The 15,486-nt window shown below is 40.6% G+C and overlaps 1 protein-coding gene and 1 pseudogene across 2 annotated transcripts in view; both read left to right on the plus strand.

The window, feature by feature from the left end:
* The first annotated feature begins 321 nt into the window (after window positions 1-321).
* Window positions 322-2,180, plus strand: LOC308426548 (importin-11-like; annotated as a pseudogene). The gene is made up of 2 exons: window positions 322-1,190; window positions 1,266-2,180. The product of its transcript is annotated as an importin-11-like (transcript).
* Window positions 2,181-7,450: 5,270 nt separating this feature from the next.
* Window positions 7,451-15,486, plus strand: part of LOC308426623 (28S rRNA (cytosine-C(5))-methyltransferase-like) — a gene marked incomplete at both ends in the record, with an annotated part of 50,635 nt that continues 42,599 nt past the window's right edge. Inside the window, 2 exon segments of the mRNA XM_080924473.1 lie at window positions 7,451-9,070; window positions 9,074-9,197. Coding sequence (XP_080780599.1) covers window positions 7,451-9,070; window positions 9,074-9,197 — 1,744 coding nt within the window.

Here is a 15,486-nt window from a genome sequence, read left to right on the forward strand (position 1 = left end):
ACACCTTAGGGGAAAAAAAAAACAATCTTCTTGCAACAAAACTCAAAAAAAGAAAACCACAAAATCATAATTCTACTTCTAACAGCAAAAATAACAGGTAACAACAATCACTATTCCTTAATGTCTCTTAATATCAATGAACTCAATTCCCCCAATAAAAAGACCAGGACTATTGGACTGGAGACATAAAAACAGGATCCAGCATTTTGCTGCATACAGGAAACTCATCTCAGTGACAAAGACAGTCACTACCTCAGACTAAAAGGCTAGAAAAAAAATGCTTTCCAAGCAATGATCCTAAGAAATAAGATTTTTTTTTAACATGGAATATTTGAACGTCTAAAACAGTCTCTGGAGTGTAGCAGAAGTATAGGTACAGATATTGTGTGTGGAGATAGACTGGAAAAGACCATCATTCTTTTTACTAAAGTGCTCTTAGACTTCTTGGATCAGCGCCCTATTTCATTTACTCCTTTAATTCAGAGGCCAATGGAATTTTCTGTAAGCTATATTTTTATTGAAGTTGGTGAAGGCGTTACATTTGAGCGAATCATTGTCCGGTGCATAAATCTTATTGAAATGACTGTCAAAATTATGCTTGTAAGCCATCCAAAGAATTTGAAGATAGCAGCCCTGAAATACTTGAGGCCCATAAGATTAAGATGACATTCTTCATGTATCCCACATTCACAGAGATATGTTGACAATTTGTCTCTCATTATTTTTTATTAACTGAAGAAGAACTGACCATGTGGGAGGAAAATCCAGAAGGCTTTACAGTGGAAGAAACAGGAGGAGACTTTTGGAAATACAGTTTAAGGCCTTGCACTGAAGTATTATTTATAGAAATATTTCACGAATATAACCAAACTCTTTCTCCTGTACTTCTAGAAATGATGCAAACTCTTCAAAGCTCAACCAATGTAGAAGATATGAATGCACTGTTTATCAAAGATGCTGTGTATAATGCTGTGGGATTGGCTGCTTTTGAGCTGTTTGACAGTGTTGATTTTGATCAGTGGTTTAAAACCCAACTTCTTCCAGAATTACAAGTTTCTCATAATAGGTAAAAGCCATTATGACACATGGTGATTTGGCCCATTGTTCAGTGGATTTCTGTGAAATTCAAGTCGCACTTGAGACCCATGCTGTATGATACAATCTGTAACTTGCTTTAAGATCAGTATTTAGTAGTCTGAATTGAAGCAGCAACAACTCTGAAATTAACTATTGATAATTTTGAATTTAGGACAGATTAATTTTTACCATATCTGGAAACCATGTTTCCACTGCTCTTTCAATTGTTACAGAAAGTTAAAGAATGTGATACAAAGATGCATGTTTTATATGTCCTTTCCTGTGTGGTTGAAAGAGTCAATGTACAGATACAACCATATGTAGGGTGTTTGGTACAGTATTTGCCTTTTCTTTGGAAGCATAGTGAAGAACACAATGTGTTTGAGATTTGCTGTTCTGACAACACTTATCCATCTTGTTCATAGATTAGGAGCCAACAGCAAGAACCTGTACCCTTTCCTGTTCCCAGTTATCCAGCTGAGTACAGACATTTCCCAGCTTCCACATGTCTATCTTCTGGAAGATGATCTAGAATTATGGTTGGTGACATTGGAGAACAGCCCATGTGTCACACCAGCACTGCTTTGTATATTTCAGAACATGTCACCCCTTCTTGAGTTAAGTTCAGAGAATCTCAGAACCTGCTTTAAGATCATCAATGGCTATATCTTTTTAGCATCATCAGTATTTTTACAAATATATGCAGCAGGATTGTGGCAACCCTTTTATGAGCTGCTGCCAGAGATTACTACAGAAGGTCAAGTTCAAGTGCTCAGGGAAATGCCCTTAAAGTGAACCCAGTATTAGACTCAAAAATGTTTCAACAAGTTCTACCCTATGTTTTCAGAGATGTTACTGAAGGTGAAAGGTATCCAGTAGTGATATCCATCTATAACTTCCTATTACTGGTTGAGTCTTACTACAGATTGCCAGTTTCTTTTCTTCGATTCTTAATGATATGGGACATGTGTTTAATCAGGAGATGGACCCACTTTTGGAAAACCTGATTGAAATGTGGGGTTGACCGAATGGACAACGTCACACAGCCTAAAACAAAGAAACTTTCAGCTTTGGGTTTACTTTCTTTCTCTTCTGCCCTCTGATAACAAAACCTCACTCATGGACTGCATAATATCCCAAAAGAACTAGGTTAATCTCTTCCAAGGGCAGTGTCCCTTACAACCTTATCACCTGCCTCTAGATGCCACTTCTGAGATGCCACCCACCTCTCAACATTCTCTGTGACACATGTTCCAGGCAGACTAGTTTTACTTTTGGTGGTAGAAGCATGTTTCAAATGATTCTGCTGAGCTGCCTGTCTGCTGGGGAAGCTTAGTTGATACAAAAAGTTTCTGGCTTATATTTGATTAGTTGTTGTTTACTGGCCGAATAATTCAAATGCTATGAAAATCATACATAAGCATATGTGCTTTGGTGTTTATAAATCCTGATGCTCACGTTCAGATCTATCACTTCTTCACTATAAATGAGTTATTTAATTTTTGTATATCTGTCTCTTTAACGATTAAGTTAAGCATTTATTAAGTTAGTACAGCCGTGATATTGATGTTTAAACAATTCATCTAAGAGTTTGATGCATCATTCCCTTATGTTAATTGTGTTGTGCAATTCATATTAAGGAGCTAGTGAAAATTTTTTTTTGTTAATGCTATAATACCTACTGTACTTGTTATATATTATTTGTTATAATTTATTCTATTGGCTAAGAAAAATTCACAGACCTTATGAAGCTCAAGAAGAAGGAAGGCCCGAATGTGGATTCCTCAGTCCTTATTAGAAGGGAGAACAAAATACTCGTGGGAGAAAATATAGGGACAAATAGAGGATCAGGGATTGGAGAAAAGATTATCCAAAGACTGCCTCACCTGGGGATCCACCCCATATGCCACCACTAAACCCAGGAACTATTGCTGATTCCAAGAAGTGCTTACTGGAAGGAACCTGACATGAATGCCTCCTCAGAGGCTCTGCCAGAATTATGCAGATACAGTTGAGGATGCTTGCAGCTAATTATCTGACTAAACTTGGGGACTCCAATGAAAGAGTTAGATAAAGGACCGAAGAAGCTGAAAGGGTTTGCAACCCCATGGGAAGAACAGCATTATCAACCAAACCCTCCAGAGTTCCCAGGGACTAAAACACCAACCAATGAGTACACATGGAGAGACCCATGGCTCCAGTTGCATATGCAGTGAAGGATAGCAGTGTCTGACATCAATGGGAGAAGAAGCCATTGGTCTAGTAAAGGCATGTTTTCCCAGTGTAGGGGAAAGCCAAGGTACTGGAGTGGAGAGGGTTGTTGGGAGAGGGAGCACCTTCATGAGAGCAATTGGAGAAGGAGGGGGGATGGGAGTGGGGACAAAAGGGACAACATTTGAAATGTAAATACAGAGAATATCCAATGGAAAAAAAGAATCATTCATTCACACACTGGGGATTCCCATAAAATTACTAAACTAAAAGCTTTCGTGTATATTCAGAGAGGTCCTCTGAATATGGTGTAGACCCATGTAGGCCCTGTGTTTGATGCTTTAGTCTCTGTGAGTTCACATGAACCTTGCTTAGATGATTCACATGGCCTTGTTATACTGGTACCCTCCATCCTGTTTGGTTTTTATCCCTTTTTTGCCTCTTCTTCTTTGAGGTTCCCTGAGCTCTGAGGGAGGGATTTGATGAATATATCCCGTAGAGTTGTGTGTTCCAAGGATTCTGATGCCTACATGGAGTCTTCACTCATATTCTCATATTCTTGTAACTTTAGTGCACGAAGATACTGTGCAGGCTACCAATGGAGAAACACAAACACTATGCAGCCATAAAACCTTTGAGCTACAATCTGTACTCCCTGAAACATATGCTAAAGCAATAGTGGTACAGAACTTGTGGGAGCAACCAACCAACATCTGATTTGACTCAAGGTCCACTCCATGAGACAGAGCCTGACCCTAATTAGATGACCAAGGACCAGAGACCAGATAGCCTAGAGACCTGGGGTAAAACCAAACACTACTGATCAAAGTATCAATAAAATGATTCCTAATGATATTCTACTATACTCTTAGAACAGTGCCTTATTCAGTCATCATCAGGGAAGCTTCCTCCTGCAGTAGACCTTAACAGATGTAGAGACTCACAGCCAGTCATTGTCATTAACATCCAATCTACAGTCACCTAACCTACAATCACCTTGGAAGAGAGTCTTAATGAGGAATTACCAAGATCAAGTTAGCTTGTAGGTAGTCATAACTGTGAGGGACTAATATGATTATTACTTGATATAGAATATCATCATTTTCTAGGCCAGCCCTTAAACTGTAAAAGGGTGAAGAAAGCTAGCTAGCAAGCAAGCAAGAATTATTAGTCTTTCTGCTTTTGACAACAAATACGATGTAATAAGATGCTTTAAGTTTCTAACACCTTGTCTTTTCTGCTATCAAGAAGTATAACCTTTAACTGGAAGCTAGATAAACCCTTCTTTCTATCCACTGATGTGTGCCAGAAAATTTTATCAATGCAACAGAAATGAAACTAAAACACCGATCTTTCTCCAATTTACATTAGAGATGCAGGAACATACTACCATTAGACATTTTCTTTCTGTCCATTATCATCAAGGACACACTTTAGGACTTTTGTTCTAAGACCTGGAACTGTATTTCTGTCATTAACTCTTCATATTTGCATCCAGGTGGATATCAGATATTTTAAAATCTGTTTTGAAAATCAGTCACATTTTTCTCTTCCAACAGCAACCCCACAAGACCATGGATTTAATTCCTAGACTCCCAAAAAAAGACTTCCAATCTGTTTTATATTTTAGCCTCTTGTATTTCCAGGCCTTCCAACAAAACAAGAATCATATTTCTTGGCCACCATCTTTAATCATCGTTAATCCCTTTCTCAGAATGTTGTGTGTGCTAAGAAGAAAAGTCTGAAACTTTTATTCTATTTTCTATTATTAATCACACAAAAATGCCCCTATAGTCTTACAGAATACTGGCATAGGCTGGGTTCTCCAACAACTGTACTTACATGGAGTTCAGTGTTCTATGTGTTTAAATGTTCAATGCTGATGAGGAAAAGGAGTCTTGGGTAAGCAGTTTTGTATACCCATATCTGCACTCAAAGAACACTAGATGATATTTTCAGGTTCTCGTGCTCTGGAACAAAACATAATAATAATTGGACCAGAAACAAAGGAGAGTTATAGAAACGGAAACAGTTTATAGCCAACAATGACGAGCATAGCACAATAACCTTAAGCATATAATAGTGGCGCACACACCTTGACAGTAACAAATCATCTAGAATTTGATTGGAGTCCCACTCAACATCAGGTAAATCGTGCCTGGTACTGGAAATCTAACCAACTACTTCATGCTACTAAAATCATAGATCTTGGAAGAGAACCCACAACTGCCAGTTTCCTAAACCAACATAATCTCAACTGCATTCTAAATGTTTGTCCTTATAACCACAGATAAGTGTAACTCTTACCCCCTTCATCAAGGAAATATCTCTTATGAAGAGACAGAGACTATTACAGAAAGCCACAAACAATTAATATAGAGCTATGGCGCCTGGTCCCAACTGATACATTTACAACACAACTCCTGAACCTAAGACTCGGTGATCATTTTGGAAGAGAAGATGGTAAGATTCTGAGAGCCAGAGGAACAGTGAATTTGCTGTGAGACTGTGTCCCTTAAAAATCTCAGATGCTACACACATAAAATCTCTCCAACATGGATGCTTAAACATGAGCTGAACAAGAATGACATCAATGGACACGCTAATCTAGAAGAGGGAAAGCTCGGAAAGTCTTAGCCCTAATCCAAACCAAACCAAAATCCTACAGGCAACTGAAAGGATACTGAGAAGAGAATGAACAGAGTGTAACAATTGTTAGTTAAATGGTGAGCCCTAAAAATATATATGTACAAGTAACATTGGACTGAGAAAGTTGTATTTATATATTGGGGAAGTGAGTGTGCACATGTCATGTGTAACAATTAAAGAAAAGGGGGCCATGCATTGAAAAAGAGTAACAAAAATGGTGCATGGGAGGGTTTGGAGGGAGGAAAAATGCAATTATATTATAATCTTTAAAAATCATTGACAAACAAAATGGAAAAAGCATTAGTGAGGATGAAGTGGGTTAGATAGCTGCACAGATTTGAAACTCAAAATCCCCTGGCCAGAAATGTCCTGATACTTCATGGGTCATTTACATAATACAAGCCTCCCTCCTCACCCACATGCACACATGTGGAAGCTGATGCTTTTCCCACACATGCTCTCTTTAGTTACATATGGGTGGGAAAGGTTGTCTGTCTTTCAGCTAACTTTCAGAATGCTAATTGCCCTGCCTCCCTTACCCCAAGCCCTACTATTCTTCCACAGAAGGCTAGTGCAAAAGATGCTAGGTTATGCTAGACCTGTGCATCTTAGCTGACTCCACAGCACCTGTCAAAGCTCCACATTCCATTGGCCTCAGCCTCTATCAATCATAGAGTGCAGTACCACCCACAGAGGAGGGTGACCTTAGTTAAAGTAGCTGTTTGCAGCTGAGACACCCCTCTAAGGTTTTTAGAGAACCATGTATTTGCACACTGAGGATCCAGGGACAACATGGCTTTTCCTAAGTGGGGACTCAGGTAAACCACTCTTGTAAAAACCTCTCTTTCTGGAAAAAAAAAAGCAAGAGAAGGGAAGCTGGTGAGATGGATTGCACCCTCCATCTATGAACCGGGTCCTAGGCTATGACAGATGCCCCACAGTCTGATTACTTGTCCTAGGGGTTTCTATGTGGAACTGCTCAAACATGGCGGATCAATCGCCTTTCCCTGTGTATGGCCTTGGGCAGGGTCTCAGTCTTCTCCCAAATAGTTTCTGGAAATTTCACAGATAAGGCACTACTTTAACTTCTTGCAACCCTGTCCTGTGAACAAGCACTTTATCAACTGCTGACCTGTTGGGTGTCTCCCAGAAACCACCCTGTGACGTCCTTACCAACCCTTTTAAAAATAAGAGGTTCAAGCCTACCAAAATGTTCCACATGACCATGACTAAGTTGGTAAAATGAGACTCAGTTTGTGGCGTTTCATGACGGACTCAGAGACAGCACCAGCAGGTTAAGTTGTCCCCAGATCTCTCGGCCATTGAGAGTGTATGCGATGATATCAGTTTCATGAAAGCTTCTAAGTGCCAGAGTCATCCGTCTCAAAGCACCAAACGATAGACTCAAAGACACATTTTAAAACACATTGAGGAAGTGCAAGTGGAGCGGGCCCCTGCTGGAGGCGCTGGGTCTGCCGGTACCAGGTCTGGGCAAGCCGAGCCTTAAGTTAACATGGGGCGCAAGTTGGATCCTACGAAGAAGGAGAAGCGTGGGCCCGGCCGAAAGGCCCGAAAACAGAAGGGTGCAGAGACCGAACTGGCTAGATTTTTGCCTGCAGCTGGCGACAAGAACTTCAAGAGACTGTCAAGTCGTGCTCAGAAGAGGGCGGCCAAGAGGAGGGCAGGGTCTGCTGAAGTCCCTAAGCCAAATAAGTCTCCTGGGACCAAAGCATCACCATCGCCTAGAGAGTTATCCAAAGCAACAGTCCAGGCTCGAGGTAAGAAGCGCCCAGCACCAATTCAAAACAGTGATGGGGATGAGGAGGAAGACTCTGAGGAAGATGGTGTGGTGACCCAGGGGGACCTTTGGGGCTCTGGAGACAGTTGTGAAGATATGGTGGGTGACTATGGAGCTAACTCTGACTCGGAGGATGAGGAGGGAAAGTTGTTGCCTATTGAAAGAGCTGCTCTGAAGCAGAAGGCCAGGGACGCCGCAGATGGGGCCCAGTGGAGTGAAGAGGACACTGATGAAGACGAAGATGATGGTGTTTCCCCTGAGTCCCACCCCAGGAAGGATGACAAAGCGGAGGGAGATTTGCAGATTAATGTGGAAGATAAGGAAGCCTTTGTGCTGCCCCCTACTGGGGAGACAGACCAGGATACCCAGGCTCCAGACCTGCAGCGAGTTCACAAGCGCATCCAGGATATAGTAGGAGTGCTTCGGGATTTTGGGGCTCAGCGAGAAGAAGGTCGGTCTCGAACTGAGTATCTAAATCGGCTTCAGAAGAATCTGGCCACTTACTATTCTTATGGAGACTTCCTGTTGAGCAAGCTCATGGAGCTGTCCCCTCTGTCTGAGCTGGTAGAGTTCTTAGAGGCTAATGAGGTGCCCCGGCCAGTCACCCTTCGGACCAACACCTTGAAAACTCGTCGCCGAGACCTTGCTCAGGCTCTGATCAATCGAGGTGTTAATCTGGATCCATTGGGAAAGTGGCCAAAGTCTGGACTTGTGGTATATGATTCTTCAGTGCCTATTGGCGCTACTCCCGAGTACCTAGCTGGACACTATGTGCTGCATGGAGCTTCCAGTATGCTTCCTGTCATGGCCTTGGCACCTCAGGAGCATGAGCGGATCTTAGACATGTGCTGTGCTCCTGGAGGGAAGACCAGCTACATAGCTCAGCTGATGAAGAACACAGGTGTGATCCTTGCCAATGATGCCAATGCTGAACGACTCAAGAGTGTCGTGGGCAACCTACACCGCTTGGGAGTCACCAACACCATCATCAGCCACTATGACGGGCGCCAGTTCCCCAAGGTGGTGGGGGGCTTTGATCGAGTGCTGCTGGATGCCCCTAGTAATGGTACAGGAGTCATCTCCAAAGACCCTGCTGTGAAGAGGAACAAGGATGAGAAGGACATCCAGCTCTGTCCCCACCTTCAGAAGGAGCTGCTGCTCAGTGCTATTGACTCAGTCAACGCTGCCTCTAAGACCGGAGGCTACCTGCTCTACTGCACCTGTTCCATTACGGTGGAAGAGAATGAGTGGGCGGTAGACTATGCCTTGAAGAAGAGGAATGTGCGGCTGGTGCCCACCGGCCTGGACTTTGGCCAGGAAGGTTTCACCCGCTTCTGAGAAAGGCGCTTTCACCCGACTCTGCGTTCCACCCGACGCTTCTACCCTCACACTCACAATATGGATGGTTTCTTTATAGCCAAGTTCAAGAAATTTTCCAATTCTATTCCCCAACCCCATGCAGGTAATTTGCTCTCTTTTCCTTCCACCACCGCCTTTGCTCTTTCTGTTTTTTAAATGTATGTGCATGTGGTATATGCAGTGTGTGGTTCATGTGTATGTGCTGCATGTGTGTGGTATGTGCTGTGTGGCTGTGTGCGTGTACACACTCTCGAGCTCAGAATAACTTGGGAGTTCTCTCCATCCACCATGTGGCCCTGATCAAGCTCAGGCTTGACAGCAGGCACCTTTACCTGCTGTGCCTGTCTGACCAGCCCTACATTTAAAAGAGCATTGTTTTAAAGTGTTTTGTTCGTGCATTAATGTTTTACACCAAGTCAAAAAATAAAATAAAATAAAACACATTGAGGACCCAGAAAAAAAAAAGATCACTCTAAAACCATACATGTATGAAGTTTGGTTATTTAAAAGATCTCTAAAAGAATATTAAGTATAGGGCTAAAAATTAAACCTCCTTAATAGATTTATGGGGAGAAAAAGAATATATTGAACTTAGTTCCAGAGGCTAACAAAAGTGAATAGGTTAGTAATCAATAAATCTATTTAAATAGAAACTTAAGTGATTGTTGCTACTTTTTAAAGGTCTTTCCAAATACAGTTGCATCCTTTTGATGAAAGGGTCCTTCCAATGTTTACAATGAAGTCAACATGTTGGGACCAGCGCTGAGAGAAGAGGCAGTGAATGCAGTCCTAAACAGGACCACAGCTCAGGGAACATCCATCTTGGAAACAAAGACTAAAAGGACGCTGGAGAGGAATGCTGTAAAGCACTGTCCTCTGGACATGATGTGGGCATCACCATCACAATCTCCCAGCAAGTGTGGTCACCGGCACTAGAGGTGCAAAGAGTAAGCCAGCAGAACTCTCAGCATAGATGAGTGGGTGATCTCCCAGCCCAGCCCCACACTGGGAAGATAGTGGCAGTGATTATTGCTGTTCCAGGTGAAAGATAATCATTCTTATTGAGGATATGGTCACTAGTAGTTTTCTCCAGTGGATGTCCTACATCTATGCACTTATGGGTGGTGATAACTAGGTTTACTGTCACAAGCAAAAAACATGGAGTTGGGAGGAGTTGTGCCAAGGAGATATGGGGAAATATAGTTGACGAGATATTGGGGATGGGGAGATGAGGTCACATTTCATTGTATAGAGGAATGAAACTCTCAAAAAAAAAAAACAAAGAAAACTTAAAATCACGTTATCACTAAAATAGATTAATTAAAAATACATAAATTAACTTAAAAGGCAAATAGATGAGAAACCCCCAATTACTAATCCTTGTTTAGATAAGGAGAAGTTACGGTTACACATTTGGATGCACACCTTGAATCCCAGTACTCAAGAGGCAGAGACAAGAGGATGTTGAATACGGGTCTAAATGGGTTATAGAATGAGAACCTATTTTAGATGAAACAAAAGGAACAATAATTTCAAACTGAAATCCATATAAATTGTCTTTCTGACAATTATGTTGGGTAGTTTCAAAATAAAAAGACCTTTACCCCATATCCTAGTTAAGGTTTCATTGCTGTGAGCAGACACCCCGATGGAGACTACACTTATAAAGACAACATTTAACTGGGGCTGGCTTACAGGTTCAGAGGTTCGGTCCATTATCATCAAGGAGGGAGCATGGCAGCATCCAGGCAGGCATGGTGCAGGAGCTGAGAGTTCTACATCTTCATCTGAAGGTTGCTAGCAGAATGCTCTCAGGCAGCTAGGATATTAAAGCCCACAACCACAATGCCACACCTACTCCAACAATGCCACTAATAGTACCACTCCTTGACCCAAGCATATACAATACAAAACATCACACCCCACATTGTGGAAAGCTATCCCAGGTAAATGGTAGGTGTGAATGATATAGGTGTCAACGGGACAAGAAATAAATAGAAGAGCTGGATTAAAACAAATATGTGTTTTAAAATGAAGACTTTGGGACATGTGGGCATTTCATAAATGGTCCTAAATGGCTCCATCAGGAAAGACTGACACACTAGACAGTATATTTTTAAAACTTGTTTTCTTGGCTCATTTCTTTCACTGAGGTCTTTCTATATAGCCCAGGCTGGCCTAGAACCTAAACCATTCTGTCTCTGCCTTCCTAACACTTGGATTACAGTCATGTGCCCTAGACCTGGCTGGGGCTAAAAACATATCGATTTAAACAACATTTAGAGACTATTAAAAACAATCCTCAGAATGGAGGAAGATATTGGCAGTAGACCTGTTAGATATCCAGGTAATTTCTTAAGCTTTCATAAATTCACCCTAATTAGTCATATAATTTTATAGAAAACTAGCTACTGTTTGAACCTAACCTGCAAAAATAAAGAATAGCTATATAAACTCGATGTTATTTATAGCTAGGAAAAGTGAAAAAAATAAACCTTTAAAGAACTTCTACTACACATTCAAGAACATGATTAAAGAGAGAAACTCTATCTTTAACATTGATTAACAGGGGTTAACATGAGTTAATGTGGATTAACATGGTTCAAGAATGTCTTGTTTTCATGATGGGATGAAAATTGGAATGAAGATTTGAGAGAATCAGTAACATTATCTATCAAAACTAATTATGTAAGCAACCTTAATCTTCCCTTTCACTCAAAAGTATATACATTTAACAAATAAGCATCCATGTAAGCCAATATGTTCAAGAATATCCAAAGGACCAGGACACACATATGGGGGGTGTGGAGAGACAGAGACAAAAAGAGGGGGGAGAGAGAAGCAGAGAGACAAGGAGAGAGAAAAGGGGGAGGAAGTTTATACAAAATGACTTCCCTAAATAAAGCTAAAAGATGTGCTGAATTACAGTGGTAATATGAGATCAGTCTTTCTTTGAGAGAATAGAAAAGTCCATGATTGGAGGAAGCATCAAGAAACTTCTGAATGTTGGAATTTTCGTTCTTTACTTGAATGGTGTTCACCTGTGGCATGGAAAATACTCTTGTTACTTGGGGTGTCACCCTCTGTGGTGATTTGAATAGGAACAATCCCCCATAAACTTGTGTGTTTGAATGCTTAGCCATAAGAGTGCCACTATTAGGAGGTGTGGCCTTGTTGGGGGGAGTGTTTCACTGTGAGGGTAGACTTTTCTGTCGTCTGTACTTAAGCCATGCCTAGTATGGTACACAATCTCCTTCTGCTGCCTATGGATCCAGATGTAGAACTCTCAGCTCCACCAGCACCATGTCTGCCTGCATGCTGCCATGCTTCCTTCCATGATGATAATGGATTAAACCTCTGAAAGTGTAAGCCAGAACCAATTAAATGTTGTTCTTTATAAGAGTTGCCGTAAACATGGTGTCTCTTCACAGCAATAGAAACCCCAACTAAGACACCTGACATTATTAATACATCTGGATGCCTGGAGAATCCAAGGGTATTCCTTAGATAACAGAACACTGCCACTTATTTAGTAGCAACAGCAGAAATGGTGTTATTGGGATACATCCTACCAAGAGGATGATGAGAGACAATGCCATATGTTGAATTAAATGTGATTTAAAATAAGATATGGTTTCATTGTTAACACTAGTGAAGTGATCCCATTTATCCCACAACAGGCTGAGGGGAGGTACATTTTGAGTTCAGGTTATAATGAAAGACCATTTCTCCCCTGTGTTCTTCCATTGCTGGTCTTCCCCTAACATAGTAAGACACCTGTTTCTGAGTCTCTGATGACTAGGGCTAAATATTTAATTCTTCCTTTAGTTTTATAGCACCTAATGTTGCCCAACACAGTCCTGTAACTGGTAACTGGGTACTTCCCGTGTTGTGTGTGTATGTATGTAGGATATCAAATAAAGAGGCTTTTAAACTATATCTTACTGGACAAGTTAAATTGCTTTTCACCAGATGTGCCATTAAAAACAATCTTCAAAAATTTAATGTAGGCTATATCTCAGTGGGCAATTCAATGTTATGACCAACCAATTTAATTACATGGTGAGATCTTTTCATTTATCAGGAAGGGATTTGAGCCAGGCTGTTTTAAGTTTGACAGTATAGAGACTGGAAGAGAATTCTATGACTGCCCTCAGGATGAGATCCCCCAAATTTACCAGGACTTTCAATTTTCTCAGACTGGTCACAGTTTAATAGTAGCAAAAGATATACCATGGAGATTGTGTTTCTTTTCTATCTCATTCACTCCCCCTATAAGTTCTCCTTTATGGGTTCATAGAAAAACTGCGATAGAGAGACCTAGTTTGAGATGTATGCTGTCATAAAGATCCAAGTTAGAAGATAATTATTTCTTTAGTTAATTGGTTCAAGAAAACTTAAACGATGGCCTTGTCTTTTTCCTTTTAAATATTTATTTTATTTTTATTTGTCTGTGTGTGCGTGTGCGCGCGCGTGCGTGTGTGTTTGTGTAGATGGCTGCCTTCAGAGAACAAAAGATATCATTGAAGGCCCTAGTGATGATGTTACATGGAGTTGTGAGCCACCCCGTGTTCTGACACTTGATACCTACCACAAACTTTTGGGCCCTAACTCTAACCCTGATCTTTTAGAAGAGGAACAAGTGCTCTTAAACCAATAATCCATAAGTCCAGCCATATTCCAAGACATATTACATACACAGTAAAAAGACTTTTAGGGGGAAATAACTTCAAAAGGATTATTAAGCTACTGTTTAAGACGAAAAATTGGAAAATCAACTGAATAATGTGATAACACCATTTGGGTTAGTCAAAACTGATGTGTTGATAAAATTTATTGCTGAGAACGAAGCTTACGAAATCCACGAACTAGGGCTTTTTGTAGTGCATTGGTCTGGTGCTGCTATATAGTCAAATGATAAATTCTGTACTCCAAGACCTGGTTGCCTCTGACAAGAAGATCCCTCGTGTATAGCACTAAAGGAAGAAGAATTAAATCTTTGGCCTTAGTCACCAGAGCCTCAGAAACAGGTGTCTTACTAAGATAGGGGAAGACCAGCAATGATAGAACTCGGGAAAAATGATCTTTTGTTGTAACTTGAACTTGACATCTCTGGCCCCCAACCTCCAAGCCTACTGTTTTGGATGGTTTTCTTCATGTTGTTGACGCTGTTTTGGGGGGTAGAGCTTAGCTGGCAGAACTAGGCCACTAGAAGTAGGCCTCGGGAGGTTATACATAGTTATCCAGCCCATCATCAATCTCTCTGATTCTTCATTGGCTATGAGGGGAGGACTTGACACCTACCACAAACTTTTGTGCCCATGACTGTTGATATGCCTTCCTTAGCATGACAGGCTGAAACTCCTTGAAACTATGTTTCTTTAATTGAAAATAGGGGGTGTTTTTATACCACATAGTTTCAATACAGTTTACTCTCCCCAACTTCCCCAGTTCTACCTTCCTTCCCTCCCATCTGCTTCTCATTAGAAAGCAAACCAACACCTAAGGAGAAATAATAAAGTAAAATAAAATGAAATAAAAATTTAAGAATATAAGAATAGGGAAAACAAGCAAACAAAATAAAAACAGCCAAAGAAAAAGCAAAAGATGTATGCACACAGAGAGAGGACGAGAGGGAGGGAGGGGGAGGGAGAGAGTTGTAAAAACACTAAACCATAATAAACTGCAAGATTTTTTTTTTAAAGTTTCCCTGTCACAGTCATGATATCATGAGCTAACAACCCTCCAAAGACTCTGAAATTGGGCTTAACAGAAACTTTTAGAAGCATGAAAGTTATCTGCAGGGACATGGAGAACATCACTGTCCAGAGCTAGAACAAAGTACAAATGTCATAGCAAAAGTTACTGAACTGTACAGTTGATAAGGATTAATAAGAATTTTTAAAAATAATTTTTAAATTAAGATTGGGGTAAAGACTGATTTTATATAGACTTGGGGAAAATTGAAACAAAGAAGATGATCTATATCTGGCTTGTGGTAGAACATGTTTTATATGTAAATTTTATTTCAGTAAGTTGGTGAAAAAAATATGTCAACATCCAGCAAGTAAAATCAGCATCCATCTAACTCATATATTTGGTAACATTTCTATCAAAGGGCTTTTTAAAGTCTAGAAAACTCATGTTATGCCTTGAACTGCAGATACATTGTAAAAATATAATACTTCTTGGTGACTTCAATATACCATCATACTCCCACAAAGGAAAATAAAACCACAAAGCGAAAAACGTTTTCAATGTACTTTCTTATTTATAAAGTCCGTGTTGTAGGAAGGTGAATGCTCGGCAGCCAGGAGCTAGGGACCAACAACCCCTTAACTCACACAAATGATAGGTTTGCTTCCACTCAAGAGTTCAAATTAGGACCCTTC

The sequence above is a fragment of the Micromys minutus genome (genome assembly GCF_963924665.1).
Source record: "Micromys minutus genome assembly, chromosome: 1".
NCBI classification, from domain to species: Eukaryota; Metazoa; Chordata; class Mammalia; order Rodentia; family Muridae; genus Micromys; species Micromys minutus.